The sequence below is a fragment of the Lepidochelys kempii genome, chromosome 1 (assembly GCF_965140285.1).
Source record: "Lepidochelys kempii isolate rLepKem1 chromosome 1, rLepKem1.hap1, whole genome shotgun sequence".
In the NCBI taxonomy this organism is placed as follows: Eukaryota; Metazoa; Chordata; order Testudines; family Cheloniidae; genus Lepidochelys; species Lepidochelys kempii.
Window position 1 is genome coordinate 109,340,339 of NC_136380.1, and position 22,134 is coordinate 109,362,472.

The 22,134-nt window shown below is 42.3% G+C and overlaps 1 protein-coding gene across 11 annotated transcripts in view; it reads left to right on the forward strand.

Moving 5' to 3' along the window:
* Positions 1 to 5,245: 5,245 nt before the first annotated feature.
* The window catches only part of NAXD (NAD(P)HX dehydratase), a 72,212-nt gene continuing 55,323 nt past the window's right edge, over positions 5,246 to 22,134 (forward strand). Inside the window, exons 1-5 of one of the 11 annotated variants that reach the window (XM_073349792.2) lie at positions 5,267 to 5,374; positions 9,165 to 9,536; positions 12,153 to 12,303; positions 17,797 to 17,842; positions 19,082 to 19,170. In XM_073349792.2, coding sequence (XP_073205893.1) covers positions 5,308 to 5,374; positions 9,165 to 9,536; positions 12,153 to 12,303; positions 17,797 to 17,842; positions 19,082 to 19,170 — 725 coding nt within the window. In that variant the 5' untranslated portion in view covers positions 5,267 to 5,307. The other 10 variants (XM_073349783.2, XR_012159579.2, XM_078853577.1 and 7 more) reach the window with 10 other exon arrangements.

Genomic DNA, 22,134 nt, shown 5'->3' on the forward strand with positions numbered 1-22,134 from the left:
GTGTTTTGTTGTTGTTTTTCAAGGCAGGGGCCATATTTTCCCTATATGTGTGTACAGTACGTAGAACAGTGAGGCTCTGATCACTGATACGCTATCAAAATACAAATAAATAATAAATAAAATTTAGTCATTGACCCTATTATAAAGCTGCCTTCTATGACTCAACAGTATGAGTACCAACCACAGGGCAGACTGTGAAGAACCAGGGCACAAATCCCAAATTGGTTGTGAATTCTATATGTAGATTTTGCCAACAAATTATCAAGTGTAATCTCATCAGCCACTGTAACAGCCTAAACATGAAGTCTATTGACATCTCAATCTGGGACAGTTACTCAGATTTGTCACCTAAAAAGAAGGGCTCAGGTATAGGAATCTCCTTCACATCCTCTGCAGTGAAGACCAAAGCAAAGAATTCATTTAGCTTCTTCGCAATGGCCTTGTCTTCCTTGAGTGCTCCTTTAGCACCTTGACAGGTTTCAGAGTAGCAGCCGTGTTAGTCTGTATTTGCAAAAAGAAAAGGAGTACTAATGGCACCTTAGAGCATCTTGGTCATCCAGTGGTCCCACTTACTGTTTGGCAGGCTTCCTACTTCTGATGTACTTAAAAAACTTTTTGCTGTCAGTTTTTGGGTCTTTTTCTATTTACTCTTCATATTCCTTTTGGCCTGCCTAATTCTACTTTTAAACTTGGCTTGCCAGAGTTTATGCTGGTTTCTATTTTCCTCAGTAGGATTTGACTTCCAATTTTTAAAGGATGCCTTTTTGCCTCTAACAGCCTCTCTGTTGTTTAGACTTGGTGGCATTTTGTTTTGGTCCTCTTACTATTTTTTTAAAATTTGGGATATACATTTAATTTGAGTTTCTATTGTGGTGTTTTTAAAAAGTTTGCAGGCATTTCATTCTTGTGACTGTTCCTTTTAATTTCCATTTCACTAGTTTCCTCATTTTTGTGTAGTTCCCCTTTTCTAAAGTTAAATGCTACTGTGGTGGGCTTCTTTGGTATTTGCCCTCCAGCCCAGAGATGTTAAATTTATTTATATTATGGTCGCTATTACCTAGCTAATGGTTCAACTATATCCATCTCTTTGACCAGATCCTGTGCTCCATTTTGGATTAAATCAAGAATTGCCTCTCCCCTTGTGGTTGCATGACTAGCTGCTCCAAGAAGCAGTCATTTATGGTGTCTGGAAATTTTATCTCTGCATCCCGTCCTGAGGTGACATGTACCCAGTCAATATGGGGATAGTTGAAATCCCCCATTATTATTAAGTTTCCTAGTTTTATAGCCTCTCTAATCACCCTGAGCATTTCACAATCACCATCACCATCCTAGTCAGGTGGTTGGTAGTATATTCCGTGTGTTATACTCTTATTATTCCAGCATGGAATTTCTATCCATAGAGATTCTATGGGACAGTTTGAGTCATGTATGATTTTTACTGTATTTGTCTCTATATTTTTCTTTACATCTGAAGAAGTGAGTTTTTACCCACAAAAGCTTATGCCCAAATAAATCTGTTAGTCTTTAAGGTGCCACCGGTCTCCTTGTTGTTTTTGTGGTTACAGACTAACACAGCTACTCCCTGATACTTGACAACCTACTTTGTCATTCCTATATATTTTGTACCCTGGTATTAACCTGTCATTATTCCATCAAGTTTGTGTGATCCCAATTATATCAATATCCTCATTTAATACCAGGCACTCAAGTTCACCCATTTTAGTATTTAGCCTTCTAGCATTTGTATACAAGCACCTGTAAAATGTATCACTTTTTAGTTGTCTGCCTTCATGTGATGTAATTGAATGGGACTCTTTTTCATTTGACTGTTTCTGTTCAGTTCCTAACTGTACTTTATCAACTTCTATTCTCTCCTCTTTACTAGATAAAGAGAGAGAGAGAGAGAGAAATCCCCGTTAATATATCCTCCCTTATAAGGTGCTTCTGTCTGAACCGTGTGCTCCTCTGTTCCTGTCGGCTCTCCCCCAGCCCTTGGTTTAAAAACTGCTCTACAACCTTTTTAATTTTACATGCCAGCAATCTAGTTCCCTTTTGGTTTATGTAGCGCTCATCCCTCCTTTATAGGCTCCTCCTTTCCCAAATGGTTCCCCAGTTCCTAATATACCTAAAATCCTCCTCCTCACGCCATTCATGCATTGTGACCCTGCAGATCTCCCTGTCTAACTGGCCCTATGTGGGAACTGGAAACATTTCAGACAATGCTATCATGGAAGTCCTGAACTTCAATCTCTTACCTAGCAGCCTATATTTGGCCTCTAGGACCTCTCTCCTATCTTTCTCTGTCATTGGTACCTACACCTACGACAAAACCACCAGCTCCTCCCCAGCACTGCACATAATCCCGTCTAGATGTCTTGAGAGGACCGCAACCTTTGCATCCAGCAAGCAATTCACTATGAGGTTGTCCCAGTCATCACAAAGCCAGCTATCTATATTTCTAATGATCAGATCCCCCATTACTTTTCTCTCTCTCTTCCTTATAACTGGCCTCCCGCAGAGAGAGATCCTCAGTATGAGTGGATAATACCATGACATCCATCTGAAAGGAGGGTCCCAGCTATGCGACTGTTTTGTTCCATTCCAGTTTGAGATTCTCCTTCCCCAAGACTTTCATCCTCCTCAACAGCACAGAGCCTGTCAGAGTGGGGGGTGGGACCGCTCTACTCTGTCCGAGAAAGCCTCATCTATGTACCTTTCTCTCTCCCTTAGCTTCTCCAGTTCAGCTATTCTGGACTCAAGAACCCGTACTCAGTCCCTGAGGCCATCAGCTCCTTGCACTGAATGCACACATACGCCACCTGCCCACAAGGCTTGTAATCATACATGCTGCATTCAGTGCAATAAACTGGATTGCTGTAGGACTTCTGCCTGCAGTTTTTTTTTTTACTCCTGCACCATTTTTGGGGTTGTTCTGTTTTGTTGAGGTGGGGAGGGGGGAAGGTGTTTATTAGCCTAACTCAGGGGTTCCCAAACTTGGTTCGTGGCTTGTTTGTGGCCCTGCGGGCCACAAGACGCTTTGTTTACCTGAGCGTTCGCAGGTACGGCCACTCACAGCTCCCAGTGACTGCGGTTCCCGGTTCCCAGACATTTAGAGAATGTAGCTGGCTCCCTCTCTAAACTTCCTCGCAAAACACTCAGTTTCCTGCTCCTGTTCACTAGCTCCTCTGGTCACTTAGGAGCTGGCTTTTTAAACCCTTGTTCTCCCTGAATAGCCCTCCCCTGGTTAATAGTTAATGGATCCTAAAGGGATTAGGGATCAAGGCCTTGTTAAGAAGTTCTCAGCCTTGCCTAGCAGGCCACTAAACTCAGCACATACAGGCCCCTGCAAACAGTCCTATACTACAGTCCAGCAGCAAACACACAACAAACAAACAGACAACACACTCACCCCAAAGGTCATGTAGCCGCTCCTCTTTCATCTGGAGAACTCCCTTGCAAAACTCCCCTGTTTGCTACTCCTGTTTCTGTAATTAACAACTTCCTATCTTGTCATCTATCACTTTTATATTTAGCACAAAATACATCTTTGGTGCAGCTGCCAGTATCCTGTGTACTAAGAGCAGGAGATGTCTTGATGGGAGTCAACAGACATTTATTTTCTTCTTGCTCACCCACAGTCGACAAATGATCATGAGAAACAATATTATAAGGTGGCTCTGTACATGATGCCAGGTTCCAGACATGTTTACTCTGGAGTTGGAATTTTGTAATTCCACAACATAATATTCCATTCCTTGGGTCAAATTCCCTGGAATAGCTAAAGCTCATTAGCAACTGGACTTCTTTTGGGCTGCCATGCAATCTGTACATCAGCTCAGGAAAAAGGAGGTTACTCATGCTAAATGAGTTCAGAGGAAATTTGCCCAAACTGGTATTTTTTTTACATTCATAGCAAACACGAAGAACCTATATTAAGGAAATGCAACTAAAAATAATTAAATTAAGTAATACTTGACAATGACCCTAAATTTTAAAAAATGACTGGAGAAAATATCATTTGTCTTGTCCCTACCAGAATATGAATTAACTAAACCATTAAAACTGTAGTGACTTCTCCCTGTTGTTAGACCAGGTGTTTATATGAGTTGATATCAAAAGTATTCTTGGTAGAACTGTGCATGAATCCAGGACAGAAATTAAAACTGTCCTGAGCCTTAATGTCTCAGATTTCTTATGAGCCAAATCCAACCTCACCGGCTCTCCTTGGCTAGCCTCCTCTTTTAATTTGTTACCTGGGTTTCATATGTGAAATACAGCTAAGGATGACCATAATCGTGGCATTTGCATTCACCCTGGCCATGTTCTGGAGTTAATGAAAGTACTTCAATAATCCCATTTTAATGATCTGCCACGAGATATAAATAACAGTTTATAGATGACTCTCACTCATAAATCAGAGTGTCACACAGACGACCCTGGTCAGGTGAGGGAGACAGAGAGCTTTTTGAAAGAAGAGATCAAATTAAAAGATGGAAAAGATAATTTATGGGTTATTTTAACTGGTGCAAAAAAAAATAAATTAAACCAGCAGCTTGAAAAGCCTATATGAGAAATTTATCTTGTATATGAAAAGTAAATCCTGATTTGAACAATCTCATTTACATTTTAACAGCATCCTGGGTTTGGATTTTTAACCCTAGTCTTTTGTCAAGCAACAATCCTAAACTAAATCCAGACCCTTTGGCAAGTTTGCAAATTGCAACATTGATAACTTCTTCAAGGGCAGATTTTACAATCTGTTGGGCCTCAAGAGGTCAGAATGAGGGGGAATCAAACAGTTTCTGTCTCTGGTCTTGGATTCTGGAGGGGAAGAGTGGGCTGGATTTAGTACAGGGCAGTGACTCCCTTTCAAAATTTAAGTGCCCATGTTGTTCCTTGCTTTGGGTTTAGGTTTTCCCCTCCTCTGCTTTACACCTATCTTTTGGCTAATGCATAATATTGTTTGCAGTCCACTTCAAGCAGGAGTGGTGAAACCTTCACTCTTTTCTCAGTCTGTGCAGCAGGGGGTGGGAGAGGTGGCTCCTGGTGCACATTTGTTGCCTTAGATCAGCAGGTAAAATGCCCTCAGCAGCCCTGACACCCTCTCGAGCCTGAGTGCATTCTGTACACACTGGAGCAGAGCAGGCTACTCCCCTCCAGCCGGCAGCACGGCTCTGATGTGTCTGTCAGGAGCTCGGCTAGAGCCGGGATTGGCTGCCGCTCGTGGGTGTGCCCCAGAGGAAGGCGTGGCGCTGCGGGCTTGTGTGGGCAGCCCGCGGCGGCGTGGAGCCGGAAGCAGCGCTGATGAGTTGTGTCAGGCGCTTGCCTGTGTGTTTGGCAGGAGGTGGTGTGAGCCCCGCTTGGTGGCTAGGTAAGAGGAGAGTGCAGAGCGGTGCGTGCGGGGCCCGTGCTGGGGCCGTTCCCAGGCCCCCATCCGAGATGATTTGGGGAAGGGGCACTGTCACCACTTGTGTGCTCGCAGCACTGGCCTCGGCTGTAGTTACGATCATCTGGCTGCAGTATGACAAAGGTATAAGCCCTCTCCACTGGGTCTCTCGCCAGCAGGGTATGGGGGACCCGCAGCTTCGTTTGGGCGGCAGCTGCCGCCAGCCTAAGCGAATGGCGGAAGCTTTTCCCGGCTCGCCACGGGCCAGACAGGTGTGTGCGCTGGGCGCGCGTCGCCGGCTTTCTGAAAACTGCTGGACGAAGCAAAGTGCCCTGTGCCCAAGCAGGGTCTCCACTCGTCAAAGAAACTGCCCCTTGGTCTGGGTTGCCTGGACTTGATGCTCTTCAGGGCACCCCACCCTTCTGACTCCCCCGCGGAGTTTCACAGGCGCGGGGCGGAGGAATTAGAAAGCAAAGCCGTGGGTGGGTGTCTTCCCGGAGCAGTGCCACGGGAAGCATTGGAAGAAGGAGCTCAGGAAGAGGGTTGCGCTGTCGGAGACAGGGCCTCCGCTGAGAACAGCAATGCGTTGTCATTTGATTTCAGTCGTGCCTTGTATTTACAACGGTCTGTACAAATTTTAGCTAACGTTTAGGCCCAACCTATACATTGTGCCTTCCTCGTTTTGTATAAAACCTAGTATCCATGGAAATGTGTGGAATGAATATAAACTGTTCTTTAGTCAATTGGGTGAAGGCTTTCCCGTGCCATGTTCGCAGTCCAGGGTTTCAGCATGACCCTGCCAAAGTGAAACTCACTAGCGTCCAAAGAGGAGTGAGATGTAAATAGCAGGCAACGATACATGGGCGTGGAGAGCTATAGCTGACGGCTTTATTTTTTTGGAGGTGGTGTTTGGTAAGAAGATATTGATTATTGAAGAGGTGATTCGGCTGCTCAGGCAGGAGCTGTCTGTTAACAAGAGGGTTCACATCACACGGACCAGTTTTCAGCACAGGGGCCTCGGTGTTTGCCTATCGCCTAACACAAGGACCTCTCCAAGTGCGCCTGGAATAAAAAATAATACATCCAGGCGCAACGCTTCCACACCTGCCTGTTACCGTGGTGGTGGACTAGCGACTAGCGACTCTCCCGGGGGCATGACGCGAGGGGAGCGGGGTGTTGGCCAGGAGCTGCCGAGAGCAGGGCTGAGGGCCGGCCACGGCCGAGGGTTGGTTGTTTAAGGAGCCGGCCGCGGCCTGACTCGAGCGGCAGGTGCTGTCTGTGTGTCACCGCTGCGTGGCCCGGGCCTGGCCCGGGCGAGCGAGCTCGGAGCTGCGGCGCGGGCCCCGCTCCCAGCAGCCGCGGGCCGGCCCGGCTGAGCCCCGGCGTGCGGGGTGAGGTAGCGCGCAGTGCGCGGTGACGCCGGGCGGGCGGGCGGGCGTCTGGGCGCGGAGCTGCCTGCGGCGCCCTGTGTGTGAGAGAGGGGGGGGGGAGGGCAGCGTGCGGGGCTCCGGCCGCGGCGGGCGGGGGCGCCGTGTGATGAGCAGCGAGCGGGGCCTAGCAGCTCAGCCAGCGTCCTGCCGGGGCCCGGGGAGCGGCCGCGCCCGGCTGACTGGCTGAGCGGGCGGCGCCCTGCGCCTGCGGGGCCGCGGCTCCGTCTGCAGGGGACCCGGACCGGGCGGCGGCGGCCGGAAAGTTTGTTTGCGTGGGGGGGCGGCGGGCTGGGATGCGGGGCCCGGCGCTGGCTTCTCCGCCACTTGCCGCTGCGCCGCCGGGGCTGTAGGCGAGGCCGGGCGGGCGCTACCCCCCCCCCCCCCCGCTCTCCCCGGGTGCGCGGCCATTGCAGCGCCGGCCGGCCGGCCGAGGATGATCACCAACACGCGGGGCTTCCTGTGGTCCGACCTGGAGACGCGGGCGCTGCTGGAGATCTGGGGCGAGGCCGACGTGCAGTCGGCGCTGGACGGGAACTTTCGGAACAGCCATGTGTACCGGGACGTGGCCTGCCGCCTGGCCGAGCTGGGCTTCGAGCGCACCCCGGAGCAGTGCCGCATCCGCATCAAGGGCCTCAAGCGCCAGTACTACCAGGCCCGGGACGGGCTGAAGAAGAACGGGCACGCCCGCAAGATCTGCAAGTACTACGACGAGATGGACCGGATCCTCAGCTGCCGGGGCGGGCCGGACAGCGCGCCCGAGCTGCTGGCCCAGCCCGCCGACGGCGTCCAGCCCGCCGCCGGGCCGCCCACGCCGGGCACCCCCCACAACAGCCGCGAGCCCGACACCGAGCTCGACGAGGACGCCGAGCTCGAGTCCCCCCACGACCACTTCACCGAGGACTCGGGCGAGTGCTCGTCCTACGCCGAGCACCCCATCAAGGTGGAGTGCCCCCCGTTCGCCATCCCCGTGCCACCCGCCGAGGGTAAGTACCAGCTGCCGGGCCGGGGAGCCCCACCCCGTATGCACGCTGGTAGGGGTATCCCTCCCCCCGTCTTTGCCCCCATATCCTCTGTCCCTCCCCCCCATACAATAGAAGTACTAGCGCCTCTAGCTAACGTGCTTCCAATCGCTTCTGCACTGGCCTCTTCCCTTCCAGACTCCTCTCATCCTCTTCAAGGGGAACTGGATTAAAACGTCTTTAGTGTCTTTAACCCCTCCCCCCCCCCCACTGTGGAGTCCTATCTCCTCCATTTAATTTCTCTTCTCCTTTTTGCCCTTCTCCTTCCCTATCCCAGTGTTTCGTCCCTTTGGCTCTTCCCAGAATGAAAGCAGGAGTGGAAAGGAATTAGTTCATGAAGCTCTTAAAAATTACTAAGTAAATAGTTGCAATATGGGGGAGGGAGAATGAAGGGTCTCTAGTTTTCATTCGTTTGTTATCAATAGGAAACAAATAGGAAACTAAAGTAGAGATAAGATAGGAGGTGCCAAACAGTTCTGGATAAAAATGGCAGCATCCTCATCATTCCTGCTATGTTTAAACTTTGCTATAGATGCTATGCAGTTCTGTTTATCACTGTGTAACTATTATTTTTTAAAAATAGTTCGCTATGATAATAGTTAGGAAAATGTTCTGTTTGTTTTTATCTATGTACTGTCATTTGTGGGCCACAAACCTAACTGGGCTTTTTCTAGAACTCGTATTTGACTCAGTTGAATAGTACAGTTGGGGGGAGGGGAGTAGAAAGCAACATAAAGCCTGCCCCTTTCCCTGTTGCCCTTTGTACTCTGCACAAATGTTTTTTAAAGTCCAGTCTTGTGCTGTGGGTATTTGTCTAAAACCTGACTCTGTCTTTGGAACACTCGGAAGTTAGCCAATTGGTTGACATTTAACCAATCTCCTTTTTATACATAAATCTCATCAAAGTGTTGTTTACACTAACATCTTTTTTGAAATGCAAATCTAAAATGCCAGCAGGCTGAAGCTCAATTCTGATTAGCGTAATTACCTGCAATACACAAATGAGGCTGTACTGTTGAATAGCTTTCACAAACCTTTTTAAAAGATCAAAAAGCCTCTTCCTATTTTTGAAGTTTAGTACTACAGCAGTTAAAAGGGGTCCCTATTTGATTACATGTTACCTGTATAATTTGTTGGATAAGCATGTATTCCCTATTTTGGTACTCCTTAAAATCATCAGAAATAATCATGCCTAATTTTGAAACAAAATGATACTTTGAGATGGCAAAATAGATCTCCATTTCACAAGGGGAACAGTTTTACTATTTACTTGTTCCTTTTAGTATGTCTGGAAGATTGAAAATAATTTTATCTACTTTGTTTTAGGCTTTAAACAAATCAATGCTCAAACCAGTACACAACCACTCTCTCAACCCAAAAGATCAAAAAAACGCCATGCAAATTTAACACTGGATAAAATGATGGAGAAATTCCTACAACAGAGTGTGGATACAGAAGAGAAATTTTACAAATATGAAGAGCAACGACTTAAAATTGAGGACAAGCGCCGTGAAGCTGAGCATGCTCGAGAACTCCAGATGTTACAAATGTTGGGACAGATGTTGGCAGGAATTTCTTCTACAGTATCACAAAGGTCACAGTCTATACCAACTAGTCCACCTCAGAGAGCAAATCACCGATCATATGGCGATAACTTTAATTATAATGCTATGACAGCAGCACTTTCTCCACCAATAGGTACTTCATTCTATAGCATAAATAAGATCTAATATTATATTTAAAAGATTTGTGCAATGGCTGGTGGTCGTATCTGAAAATAAATGTCTAGCTTTGACTTATTTTCAATATTGTGATGAGTTTTATTTTGTCTGTAAATTGAATTAAAATGCCTTGCCTTGCTATTGTACTGATATTAAAATAAAAAAGACTCTAACAAATTCTAAATATTGAAATAACATTTTGGAAAAGTAATCCATAAGAACTGATCAGTTCATGTCACGTTCAGATCTATATAGAATGCAATTATATATAATATGTTATGGAGCTTAACTTTTACTGGAAATGATCTGGAAGCAAGTGTCTTGCAGCAGAATGAAACAATAGTCTACATAAAATTGAAAAAAGAAATATAGATCTTAACATTTTTGAGTAGTAATCTTGCTGTCAAGGCTGTCATCATACTTGAAAATGTTAATTCAAAGTAATGAAAAAGACCTGGAAAAATAACATGTATTGAGGTTTTTAACAGTGGGTATGTCGGACATGTTTTGAACATTACGGCTGAAGTCCTGGCCCTGCTGAAGTCTAAGGAAGTTTTGCCATTCATTTCAGTAGGGCCTGGATTTCACTCTGGATCAGCGGTTCTCAAACTGTGGGTCGTGACCCCATTTCAGTTGGGGTCGCCAGGGCTGGCGTAGACTTGCTGAGATCCAGGGCCGAAGCTGAAGCCTGAGCTCCACCATCTGGGGCTGAAGCCTGATGGCTTCTGCCCTGGGTGGCAGGGCTTAGGTTACAGGCTAACAGGTTATAGCCCATCAGGTTGGAATGAACAGTTGTTTTGTTTTACTTTTGTTTTTAAAATCATATGTGGGTTCAGTATTCAGTGGATGAGTAGTCTTATTTATATATATAGATAAGCAGAATTAGAAATAAAACTCTGTAAGCCAGTTTCTGGTTCTGGGCAGGCTATCAGAACTTATAGTTTGGACATTTAAAGAGCCAAATAAATGTAAGGCCCAGTTCTGTGTTTCTCTGAAATGAAGTTTCCCAAACTTCTCTTGAAATTTAGTGGAGTCTTGAATAAACAAGGAATGAATGTTTAGGCCTGTTATGGTTTAAGTTAGCATACTTTCTTATTCTATTGAATGGATATCTGGTCTGTAATACTACTTTTTGATGTCATAATAGTTTATCAAAGTTTTTGAGCAATATTTTAATATTTAAATTAGACCCTGTATGTCTACTACAGTTTATTTCTTACCAGTAGTGGTACAGAAAACTACTTAAGCTCCTAAATCTTGAACACAATACATATTTAACCTTAATATTTATTACTTCTAAAATGCATTCACTTTTAATCTGAAAGATGTTCTATTACCTGTGTACTACATTTGATGATGCAGATGTAGTTGTAATTTTGTACTGTAGCAAGAGAAACTCTGAATTGGCTTCCAATCATAAGAGGATTTTTTTTACAGTTTATAATAAAATATGCTTTAAAAGTAATTTAAGGCAACATACTGTATATGTTAATGATTTGGGACCTAAGTTATTTGTATCTAAAGTTGAAGTGAAATCTTTAGGCAGAAGTGAAATCCAGTCTAGAGTTCCTTCTTTTTTTTTTATGTTCTCTTGTTTCCCCCTCATTATAGTCTCTGTTCTAGAAAAGCAAGAAAACTGAAGGTTTTTTAGCAGCCAAGGCACTGTAAGTAGGTTGTGAGGTGTATGGGATGCATGTTTCTTGTAGATTTTATGGTAGAAAACTAGGTAGTTTGTAAAATGTGGAGTAATTTTAAGGGGGAAATATTGCCCTATTTCCAGAGCGGAGATGAGTTTTTTGTTATATTCTGGATTGTGACAATGATATTTTTTGGCCATGCTCCAAGAAGGTTAGTGTTTGATCCCAATGGGAATTGAATGCCTGTATTATAGAAGGTTTCAGAGTAACAGCCGCGTTAGTCTGTATTCACAAAAAGAAAAGGCGTGCTTGTGGCACCTTAGAGACTAACCAATTTATTTGAGCATAAGCTTTCGTGAGCTACAGCTCACAATTTATTTGAGCATAAGCTTTCGTGAGCTACAGCTCACTTCGAAGTGAGCTGTAGCTCACGAAAGCTTATGCTCAAATAAATTGGTTAGTCTCTAAGGTGCCACAAGCACGCCTTTTCTTTATATTATAGAAGTCTTGTCAAAACAAGAGATCAGCCAGGAATATAATTATCATTATTGAACACTATAAAGTGATTTTTGCTACAGTTTAGCTAGTGTGGTTTAATGTTAGATTCTGTAAAGATTGGAGAAAAGGGTTTTCTGCTGACATTGCGCAGAGCCGGTGTTTTCTTGTTTGTTACAGGAATATTTTCAGAGTTGTCTCCTAACTTTCTTAGAACATCTTTTTTTTATTTGTGGTGTTGGTATGGCAAGGACAATTACTGAGTGCAAGACTGAATAGTTTTGTTCAAAGTAAAATTGGAGAGTTTGGGTTTTTTAATCATTCTGTGCGACTATGTAACATCTGTTATAGAAATTGATTACACGAATACTTCTGAATGTTTCAAAATGCACTGAGGTTTCTATCAATTTAAAAAGAAACATTTCTGAAGTAATTTTTTTAATGTTTCTATCTTTTTCTAGTTATCGAGAGAGCCTTTTCACTACACAAAACACATTCTATAAAGGATATGGAGAATATTTTTCAGTTGGTGCGCAATGTTATTCCTCCTCTAACGGCAAAGAAGCATAAAGGTCAAGATGGACGGATAGGCATCGTGGGAGGATGTCAAGAGTAAGTTAAACAGAAATATATATGCTGTTGTTGATTAGGGATTTCAAGTACATGTTTTACTACTTTTTAAAATAATTTACGTTGAAAATACTGTTTTCAAAGGGGGCTTTACTTAGTCGATCATTAGAATCAGAATACGTGTCCCCCTATGTCAGTGATGCAAGACTTAAGGGTTGGCAATTTCTTGGGGGGAAAACTAGTTTAGGTCAGGGCTGGTAAATACCAGTTTAAACTGGGAAACTGGAAGAATAAAATTATTAGAACATACTAATGAAAATTACTGGCAAATATCAAGCAACTTAATAATGATTTTGCAGTAACATGGTCTCTTTTAATTTCAGTTAAAATAAAACAAAAAAGACCTAAAACTGTATGCTAGTGCCTTAGCTACCTCAAACAGAAACTGAAACGTCTGAATCTGGGAATACCCCTTCTTTGCTTTAGCAATGAAAATTACATGTTTGTTAAGCAAACAGAGAAGGGGAATTCCCAGATTCAGACGTTTCATTTTCTGTTTGAGGTAAATTGCCAGACTACCTGTCTAGCCAAATCAAGAGACGGAGTACTGGACTAGTTGGCGTACAGTTGCTGCAACTGAATTCCGGTGTATGGTGACTCAAGTCAAAGTATTTCAGCATGAGCAAAGGTGGAAGACCACTTGACCCAGTCCATGGCTATTTTGAGAAAGTTCATGGTGGCGGCAAAGAGATTCTTAAAGGCAGAAATTGCAAAGAAAAAGTGAATGGGAAGGCAGACCGTATGAGGAAACATTTTGCAAAATGCTGTGGAAAGAAGAAAGACACCAGACTCCCTTTGGCTAAACACATGGATCAGCATTCACGTCGCACTCCCTGTCAGTATCCAGCCCAACTTGGGGAAGCTAATGATCCAACCCGCGGACCAAATTTGGTGTTGAATCCTGGTCCCATGCCACCTGAAGCATGTTGCGCATACACTAAGTAGTAGAACTGGAATCAAACCCTGAGGATGAGTACAGATAATACTTGCATAACCATTGCCAAGTACATCAGATCCAGGTCGGCTAAAGAAAACAAGGAGTAAGTATCATGTTTTTTGAACCAAAAATGGATATTTTTGTAACACAAACAACTCCAAAACTGAAACAGAAATTAAACTTGAAAATTGCAGAATATTTTATGGCTATAATATTCCCTTCTCTTTTATTCAACGTCCAACTTCTCAAGCAATGATTAGCTGCCTAAGGCCAAGCTGCAAAGCATCCAGTTGAAAGCAGGTAGCTGGTGAACTGTTAAACACAAATACTGATGGCTTGAGGATAGTAGCATGCAATAAATTATGTGGAAAAGCATATGGTTGGAGTAATGTGTAGTGACCCAGTGATAGCTAACTGTATGCACACAGGGAAAATTGTGGTTTATGTATCAGTGGTTGTGAGCGCAAGCACTTCTGTATTCACACCACTGCAATGATTTTTGTACAGAGTATGCCTTGTGAGGTATCATTTGAAAACAAATAACATGCTGGTCAATAATATCATTGTACAATATATGTAACAAGGCTGTGTGTGAAACTATAGATACTCACTAATATTATGCTTTAAAGTCTGTGACTAAAAACCAGGCATGTCGGGGAGTTGATAAACAGGTTTTCCTCAGGTAAGAAAAGAGGCCAACACCTCAGGTCAGGTGTGGCCAAATTCAGTGAGTTATCATTTGTATGGGAAGTTGCAGCAGAAAGAGATAATGAGCATAGTAGCAACAGCCAGCGGGGAAGGAACCAGCTTGGAGTCTTATCCTCCCAACCTCATGGCTCCGTTATTCAGCATGAATTAATGAACTTTACCCGAGGGAACCCTTCAGAAGAATGTGTTTCAAATGTTCATGGGACTATAAAGAGAGGGGGAGTGAGCCCCTAAGGGATTCTTTGCCTTAAGAAACCAAGCAATTTGATCTCTGTGATGTCCTGGCCAGGCCATTCAGTAAAAAGCTGGAAAGACTGGATCAGAGGAAAATCCTCTTTAAAACTTAAATTTCGCAAGACAGTCTTTGTTAAACTTTTAGATTGGTGTTTTCACTTTTATTTGTTACCATTTCTGACTTTATCTCTTGAATGCACTTAAAATCTGTGTATTTTTGGTTAAATAAACTTGTTTTACTTTTATTCCAAATCCGCCTACTACTGTGTTTGACTTAAATTGATTATTAATTCCAGTTAAAGCAACAGGCTGCTGTGCTTTTGTGTCTTTAAAGGAGCAACAGACCGTATTACTTCTCTGAATGTTCCAGGATAGGGCTGGACATTTTCAGGGTAGATGGTTTTGGGGAAATTTGGGACTGGGTGTGTGTTGGGGGTCACTTGGCTAATAAAAACAAAAGCTGGTTGAGACCAGAGTCTGGCTGTAGTGTAGCAAGCAGGCTGCTGGAATCAGAGCTGCTGAACCAGTGCTGCTTAACATGCAGTCATTCAGTGCATGCTCGTATGCTGGTTGGGAGCGCCCAGACAGGGAGTTACAGCAGCAGAGCATTTTAAGGCATTCAGAGTTATGGGGCGAGTAGTGACACAACCACTCACTGGTCTGGGGTGAATCTTAAAATGTGACAGAGGTTGAGACTTGGAGCAATAAGACAGGAAAGTACTGTGATACCCTGGCAAGGGAAGCCAAGGCATTAGTAAGTGAATTGTATATTTGTGGTGGTGAGCTACCTGACAGACAGTGCGGGGGAAAAGTTGTAAAGAATGAGAAGTAATTTGGAAAAAATGACACTTTAGTTACATATAGTTGTGCCTTACATTGGCTAAATCTACTTGGACAAGACCTTGCACAAAGTGCTTTGATGAAACATGTAGTAGATTTACAAAAGTATTTGAATACTGGAGCCTGTTTAAAAAAAATGCCAAGGATCTGTGAAATCCCAAATCCCTGGTGAGACACAATGGAACACTCAAATAGTATGCCTGGAAACATAAATTAAAAATTAGCTGTGTTATCTCAGGATTGTGAGTGATCATGAGGCAGAATTTGAAGATAGAGTGATCAGTGTAACTACTAATCAAGGGATTTACCAAGAAGCAAAGAACTTGATCAGTCAATAAAAACCAGTTGCTGTGGCATTTGACACATTCCAAAGGGGCACATTAACAATTGCAGTTGCATGCAAAGAATGGTTGGATTTACTGAAGATCTTGCACCGTGCAAAGCAACAGCACAAAACAGATTTAATGAGGCAGTTACTCCTGTACACATGTTGGCCAACCTGGTTTGGTCTTCATCTAAAATAAGCAGGAAAGAAATTGTCAACTGAATAAGAAGAAATTGCCGGGCAGTGGTTGCTCAGTAAAAATCCTCACTTTCTGCCATATTCACTTGCATTTAAAGTAGAAATGCTGTATCTAAAATCAGTGTTTTCATCTGCTATGAAGGAAAAAGTTTCCCCTGTAACATGGTGGGAAAAATCTGAAGACTACTAATATTACATCTGACTTCATAGAACTGGTGGTACAATTGCATCAGTGTTCAGCAAGCACAGAACAAATCTTTTCAAACTTTGGATACATCAGCTCAAAATTGAGGCTTAGTGTGTACATTTCATAAAAGTTGGGCTTGTGCTACAGAATGCTGTACTGCCATATGGACCTGGAGTGGTAGTCTACAATTCTGCATGCTTCTGATTGCTTAAAGTTTCAAGCCTACAGTTCTGCGGTATTGTCACTTTCATATAACCAACTGTTTTTAATTTTTGTCTATGTAACATGGAAAAATGGAACAGGTCCTGACTGAAATGTGTAACTTGAGAAAATACCAAACAAAATGTGTAGACGTTCCCATGTTCAATGCTATGATTGCATATATTAGAATTACACCCAGTTCAATTTTACTTTTTTTGCCAAATTTAAGCCAATAGATTCAGAAATTTAATTCATATAACCACAATTTGAATCTAACTAAAACTAAGTGTAAGGTGGTATGCATTAATGAAACAGTTTTTATCATAGTCACACTTTAAGGCACTTTCTAACTAGCTTTTCTTGGGGTAGTAAAAACCACTTCTGGTAAATGTCATGCCATCCCTGTTTTGGCTATAAATGCAGTTGAAGTTTGGTCATTTGAGTTCCATTCCCCTCTACCTTCTCTCTTCTTTCCACCCTAATGTCTGTCTTTACACAATGTAGAAGGAAATTTAAATGGAGCTTATGGGAGAAGCATTGAGAATAAAGTAACAAGGTGAAACAACTGATGATAGTGGTGATATCCTTATACGATTCCTGACTTACACCAGACTTATGAACTACATCTTGGCTACCTGGCCATGGTTCTTGGTTTGAATTCAAGCTGCCTTTTGAGACTCTTATTATGCACCTTCTCAACACTAATCAGGTGGCATGTTTTTGCTAATAGTATCCTGATTTGAACTCTGGGGAACAGAAGATAGTGTAGGTCAATTGAGGAGGGCACAGGACTGGAAGTTATAGGACCTAGGCTCTATTCCTGGTTCTGCCAGGGACCTGATGATAGGGACCACGTGTCTTGAACCCGGGTCCTGAGGAGCTAGTAAGTTCCAGCCTGTTGCCCAGTGACCTAAAAGTTGTCAGAATAGAAGCTGAACTTTGACAGAGGAGTCCAGTCCTGGGATCTGACTGACTGGTTCAGAGCTGCTATTTAAACTAAGCACAGGGACAGGAAGTTGTCCATGCAGCTGGGTTCCCCGTGTTTAGGACTGCTTCCTCTCTAGTACCTGATCCTGCTGTTGATCTCCTGGTATCTTGACCCTTTCTGATGCCTGACTCTCGGTTTTGCTCTCTGGTCCATCTTGAACTCTGACCTGCTCTGAGCCCAAGGCAAGACTGCCGAACATCTCAGTTGTGACACCCATTGTGATGCGTTGCGTGAGTCATTTCACCTTACTGTGCCTCCGTTTGGCCGTCTCTAAAATGGCGATATTACTTCTATTGTGACGTACTTGGAAATCTACAGATTAAAAATACCACTTAAAGAGCTAAATTCATTATTTTCATAGAATATCAGGGTTGGAAGGGACCTTTTTGTTACAGTTAGGATTTCCCTATTGGATTATCCTTGTCTCTCTAATTCGCTTTTTTGATTGGTCTACTAGAGCCCAAATTTGACCTGGCAAGGCACGTTGCAAGATACTGTCTTTTATACCTGAGCTTTTTCTGAGTCCCTTTTCTGAATGGATTGAGTCTGTCTTTTGTGCTTATGTGAGTACTTTGTGTTGACTTTTATTTATGATGTAATCCATGTAAATATCACACAAATGAGAGTGGATGCATAGGGTGAAATCTCAGCCTCGTTGAAGTCACTTGGAGTTTTGCTATTGACTTCAGTGTGGCCAGGATTTCACCCATCCTTTATAAATAGGAACTACTTGAGCTTATTTATTTAACTTGCTCTTGAATTCGATTCTTCGTTGTAGCAGGGTGATCAATTGCCAACTTTGTCTTTTGGTACAATTGTGTGTCTGTTTCCTAACCTAGAAAATGTTTCATTTGTAGGTACACTGGGGCACCATATTTTGCTGCAATTTCAGCTCTAAAAGTGGTACGTGTTTTCCAGCTTTCATGTGTAATGTATTTTTAATAACATAAATGGATTGTCTAGTGTCATTTGCAAAAGGCTTGTATTGTACTATGTATGGGATTTTAGTTCTACTAGAAATGTAACTTTTTTTATCTTTTTAATAATTTCTGAGTTCTAGAACATTCATAACTTTTATGGCTAGGAAGAATCTCAGATTTGTAAGTCATTCATTTTTTTTTCTTTTCAGTAAGCTAAGTTTATTATTATTTAATTTAGGCAAGACCAAAAATAATTTAAACTGGGCTCTTTTGTATTTAAAGTTTGACAGAGATGACTACTCGGTATGACAAGACACTATGGCCATAATACAGCCATTTGTTATGTGCAGGCAGGCTGCTGCACCAACCTGGAACCTTACTGAATTCAGTGGGCCTATGCACAGACATAGCATTTCACCTTAACAGAACAAACTTCAGGATCAGGACCTTAAATTGCTCAGGGGTTGGAAAATGTTAAATGATGATATTAATACACCAGAGGAACCATTAGTTGGTTACTGTCTTCCTTTAAGTGTTTGTATCTTTTAAGTCTGGTGTGTCTTTCTACACCCGAAGTATTGGAAACTTCTTGTCCCTGGCTACCTAACCTACGTGTATATTATTTGCTTTTTCTTATCAGAGGTAAAAGAAGCATAGGGTCAAACTCAGAAATGCATGCAATTCAATGGTAATAAATGAAATTGTGCCAATTTATCTCTAGGCCAGATTTGGCTCATTGGATCAAAAACTATGGGATTGGAAAATAACTCCTGGGTAATCTTGTTTATCCTGCATGAATATAGCACAACACCAATTTTTGTCTGTGCTGTAACCTATCTCCTACTTGACTGTCTCCTTTTTGTCTTTCCTTACTGTGGGACTAGGCCTGTCATTCTTGCTCATGCATGAATGGAGAGGATTACTCATGTGATAAAGGGTTTCAAGATCTGGCCCTAAACTTTCACTGATTTTTTTGCCATAATCCTGTTCAGTAAGCAAGTATATCTGTAAATATGCAATTTAGCATGGAAGTTAGAGCTAAGAAATAAAGTAATTTCTCTCCAAACTATTGAATGCTAGTCAAGATGGAACAAATAGGTGCCAAGTTTGCTTTATTTAACAAGCAGTAGGAATCCATAGTTGTTCAATGAATAGCTATTGGAATAATTGTTTATGCACTACTAAGATTACAAATGGTAATTCTGCAAATTTTCTTTCTTAGGGTGCAGACTTATCCCACGTATTTTGTACCAAAGATGCAGCAGCTGTAATAAAGTCATATAGTCCGGAGCTGATTGTTCATCCAGTGCTGTAAGTAACCTTTTTTTCTTTAAATTATCAAGTCAGGACTACAAGATTGAACATTTCAGTGTGATAGTTCATTGGTTTACAATGTTGCTCTTCCTGAATCACAGGACAGGTGAATTAAAGGTTATGAAAGTGATTATGTATTACGTATTTTCATTTAAGAGCATGCGCAGATTCTGACCTGTTAGAGCCATGTACGTGTGTTTGCGCGTGCGTGTTTCTGTCAAAGCACAAATTAAAAAAGCAAACGTTATTCTTTCAGCTTGCTTGCTGATGTGTTTGTAATTGTTATGCATTAAACGGGAGCAGTCACAAAATCCAGAACTGAGTATGGGACAAGTCCGCATTTTAGAATCTCTTTTTAAAAGCCAAAATAAAACACTCACATCCCAATTTTTTTCCTTCTTGGTTCTGAATCAGTTTTACTTTCTCACCACTGTGGACATGACACTATACATGCTAAATTACTGCACGAGAAACTGATTTTAATTTTTTATGATTTTCTTTTTAATCTAAACTTCTTAAATGTTTCACCTTGTAGATAACCCTTTAATGACTACATTTGTTAACTAGACTCAGTATAAAATATCAAGGTCTGCTTATATGAATTTGTGAGAGGTTAGTTGGTTTTTGTTTCAGTTGTTGGCTGGAGTGTGTCACTAACTGGATATCTTACAGGCGACATTGTTTGGGTTAGGTTTTGCAAATTGTTAGGAATGAATGTACCAAGTAAGAATCAAGATCTAGAGCCCTGTAAGTGAGGCCTACAGTAAGCTTGCAGTACAAATTGCAGTGCATTGGTGTAAATCATGTCTACACACACTAGAACCTTACATAACCTAGAAAAAACAGTGCTTTAAAAACAAGAATCGAAACATTTGATAAATGCTACTGTAGACAGGATTTAATACTTTAAAAAGGGTGCTAACATGTTTTTTTTAAAGTGATCAACCCTAAAGGGAAGCCTGGGATTGACTGCTACCAGTTAGCACATTTTAAAGATGTTAAATGTTTTCTGTGTGAAAATTGGAAAAATATGTTTAAAACAAGTAAGCAATCAGGATTTTTGGGGGGGGGGAGGGGCTTTTTTAAAAAATTATTTTTAAAGCACACCTTTTTGTTTTCCTGGTGTAGACAAGGTAGAGTTGTTTGCATTGCCCTGGTGCAACCACACTAATGTCTATACTCCAATGGCTAGATCCTCAGCTGGTGTAAATTGTCACAGCTCCACTTACTTCAGTGGAGCTATGACAGTTGGGGTAACCAATGTGACTTTATGTGGGAGGAGTTGATACACAGTACCGTTGACTAGTTTGTGGTAATGAAAAGGTATCATAGGAAAAAATGAGATAATGTGGTCAGAAAGGAGAGATTGCTGGATCTTCATGAAGTGACGGATTCTCTCTCTCTCTAAATTTCTATATGTGGAATTCCTACGGGTTCTTCTTTCCACACAGATTTTAGTTCAGTGTCTTCTGTAGAATAAATCTGTCAATTTAAAAAAAAAAAAAAAAAAAGTTGCCCCTCTGGTTGCACAGGAAACCTTTTGATGCTAATCTGATGCACTGTCCTATTAATTCTGTAAAAAAGACAAACGCTGTGTGTGTGAATGAACTTGCCCTATTCATCCAAATAGAATGTTAGGTCTGAAGCCTTGTCACTGTTTGTGTCTATCGCTATTTTTACACTTCAAACTGACTTAGCAGAAACAGTCAGCTAATATACACCTCTACCCCGATATAACATGAATTCAGATATAACGTGGTAAAGCAGTGCTCCGGTGGATCAAAGCAAGTTTGATATAATGCGGATTCACCTATAACGTGGTAAGATTTTTTTTTTTGGCTCCCGAGGACCGCGTTCTATCGGGGGAGAGGTGTACTTATTCAGTATGGTTGGATATTGCTGGGAACATTACTTAAACTTGAATAAAGTTTAAGATATAAAAACGCAAACAATGTTCAGGTTTGGTTTTAAAAAAAAAAATTTTTACCTCCCTATAAGACTTCTTGCCCATTCTCCTGCCTCCAAATGTAAGATAATGATTAAGGGTACGTTTTGGTCCTGGGTATTTTTAATAAAAGTCATGGACAGGTCACGGGCAATAAACAATAAGTCACAGCCCTTTGACTTGTCCATGACTTTTATTAAAAATACCTGTGACTAAATCTTACCTGTTGGGAGGGGAGTCCCAACCCCATGCCCCAGCCCTGTTTCCCCTCCCTTCTTCTGTGACCTCCATGAATTGTTTGCGGTCTTAATAATGGTCTTTCCTCATAAATGTGAGCACTGTACATTTTTGTGGGTTCCCAAATGCCTTGATGCAATGTTTTAAATCCAGTTTTGTCTGTGTCAAACACACACTGCCCACATTCACTTTTAAAGCCATTCAAGACTTAGTTGCATCTTTTACATATCATCTCTTATGTGGTATTGAGCTGTCAGTCCCTGTTTCTCCTCTTCCAGCAACGGCAAAACGCATCAGTCCATTTTTTCCTCTCAAACATCCCTTGCATAGTTATCTCTCTTTATGAATGAGAGGCGCTCCCTATAAAAGTTTGCAGAGCTGTTGCATTGTCCTTCTTCCTACCCCTCATTAAAGGTCACCTTTGCTGTGATATCTGCATAATGCATGACAGTGGCTAGGCAGCTGACGTTCTGTGACCCTGCTTGTTATGCCAATCATTATCAGGGCCTTGTGTATTCTGTGTTCACTGATTTTTATTTTGCAGAATTTGACATTTTGCCAGACTGCTGTACAATGCCCCCTTTTAGTGCAGTCAGGAGTCTGACATCTTATGCTCTCTGCTCTACTGTGAGCTGACTGCAGCTTCCTCTTTTAGTACTGCTTTCACCTCAAGAGGGAGGACATTACGATAAGTAGCACATTTTCCTGCCTTGCTCTCCTTAAAAGTGCAAGCTGGAACATGAAATGAAAGCTCTCTGGGCTCATCAGGATGGCCTTTG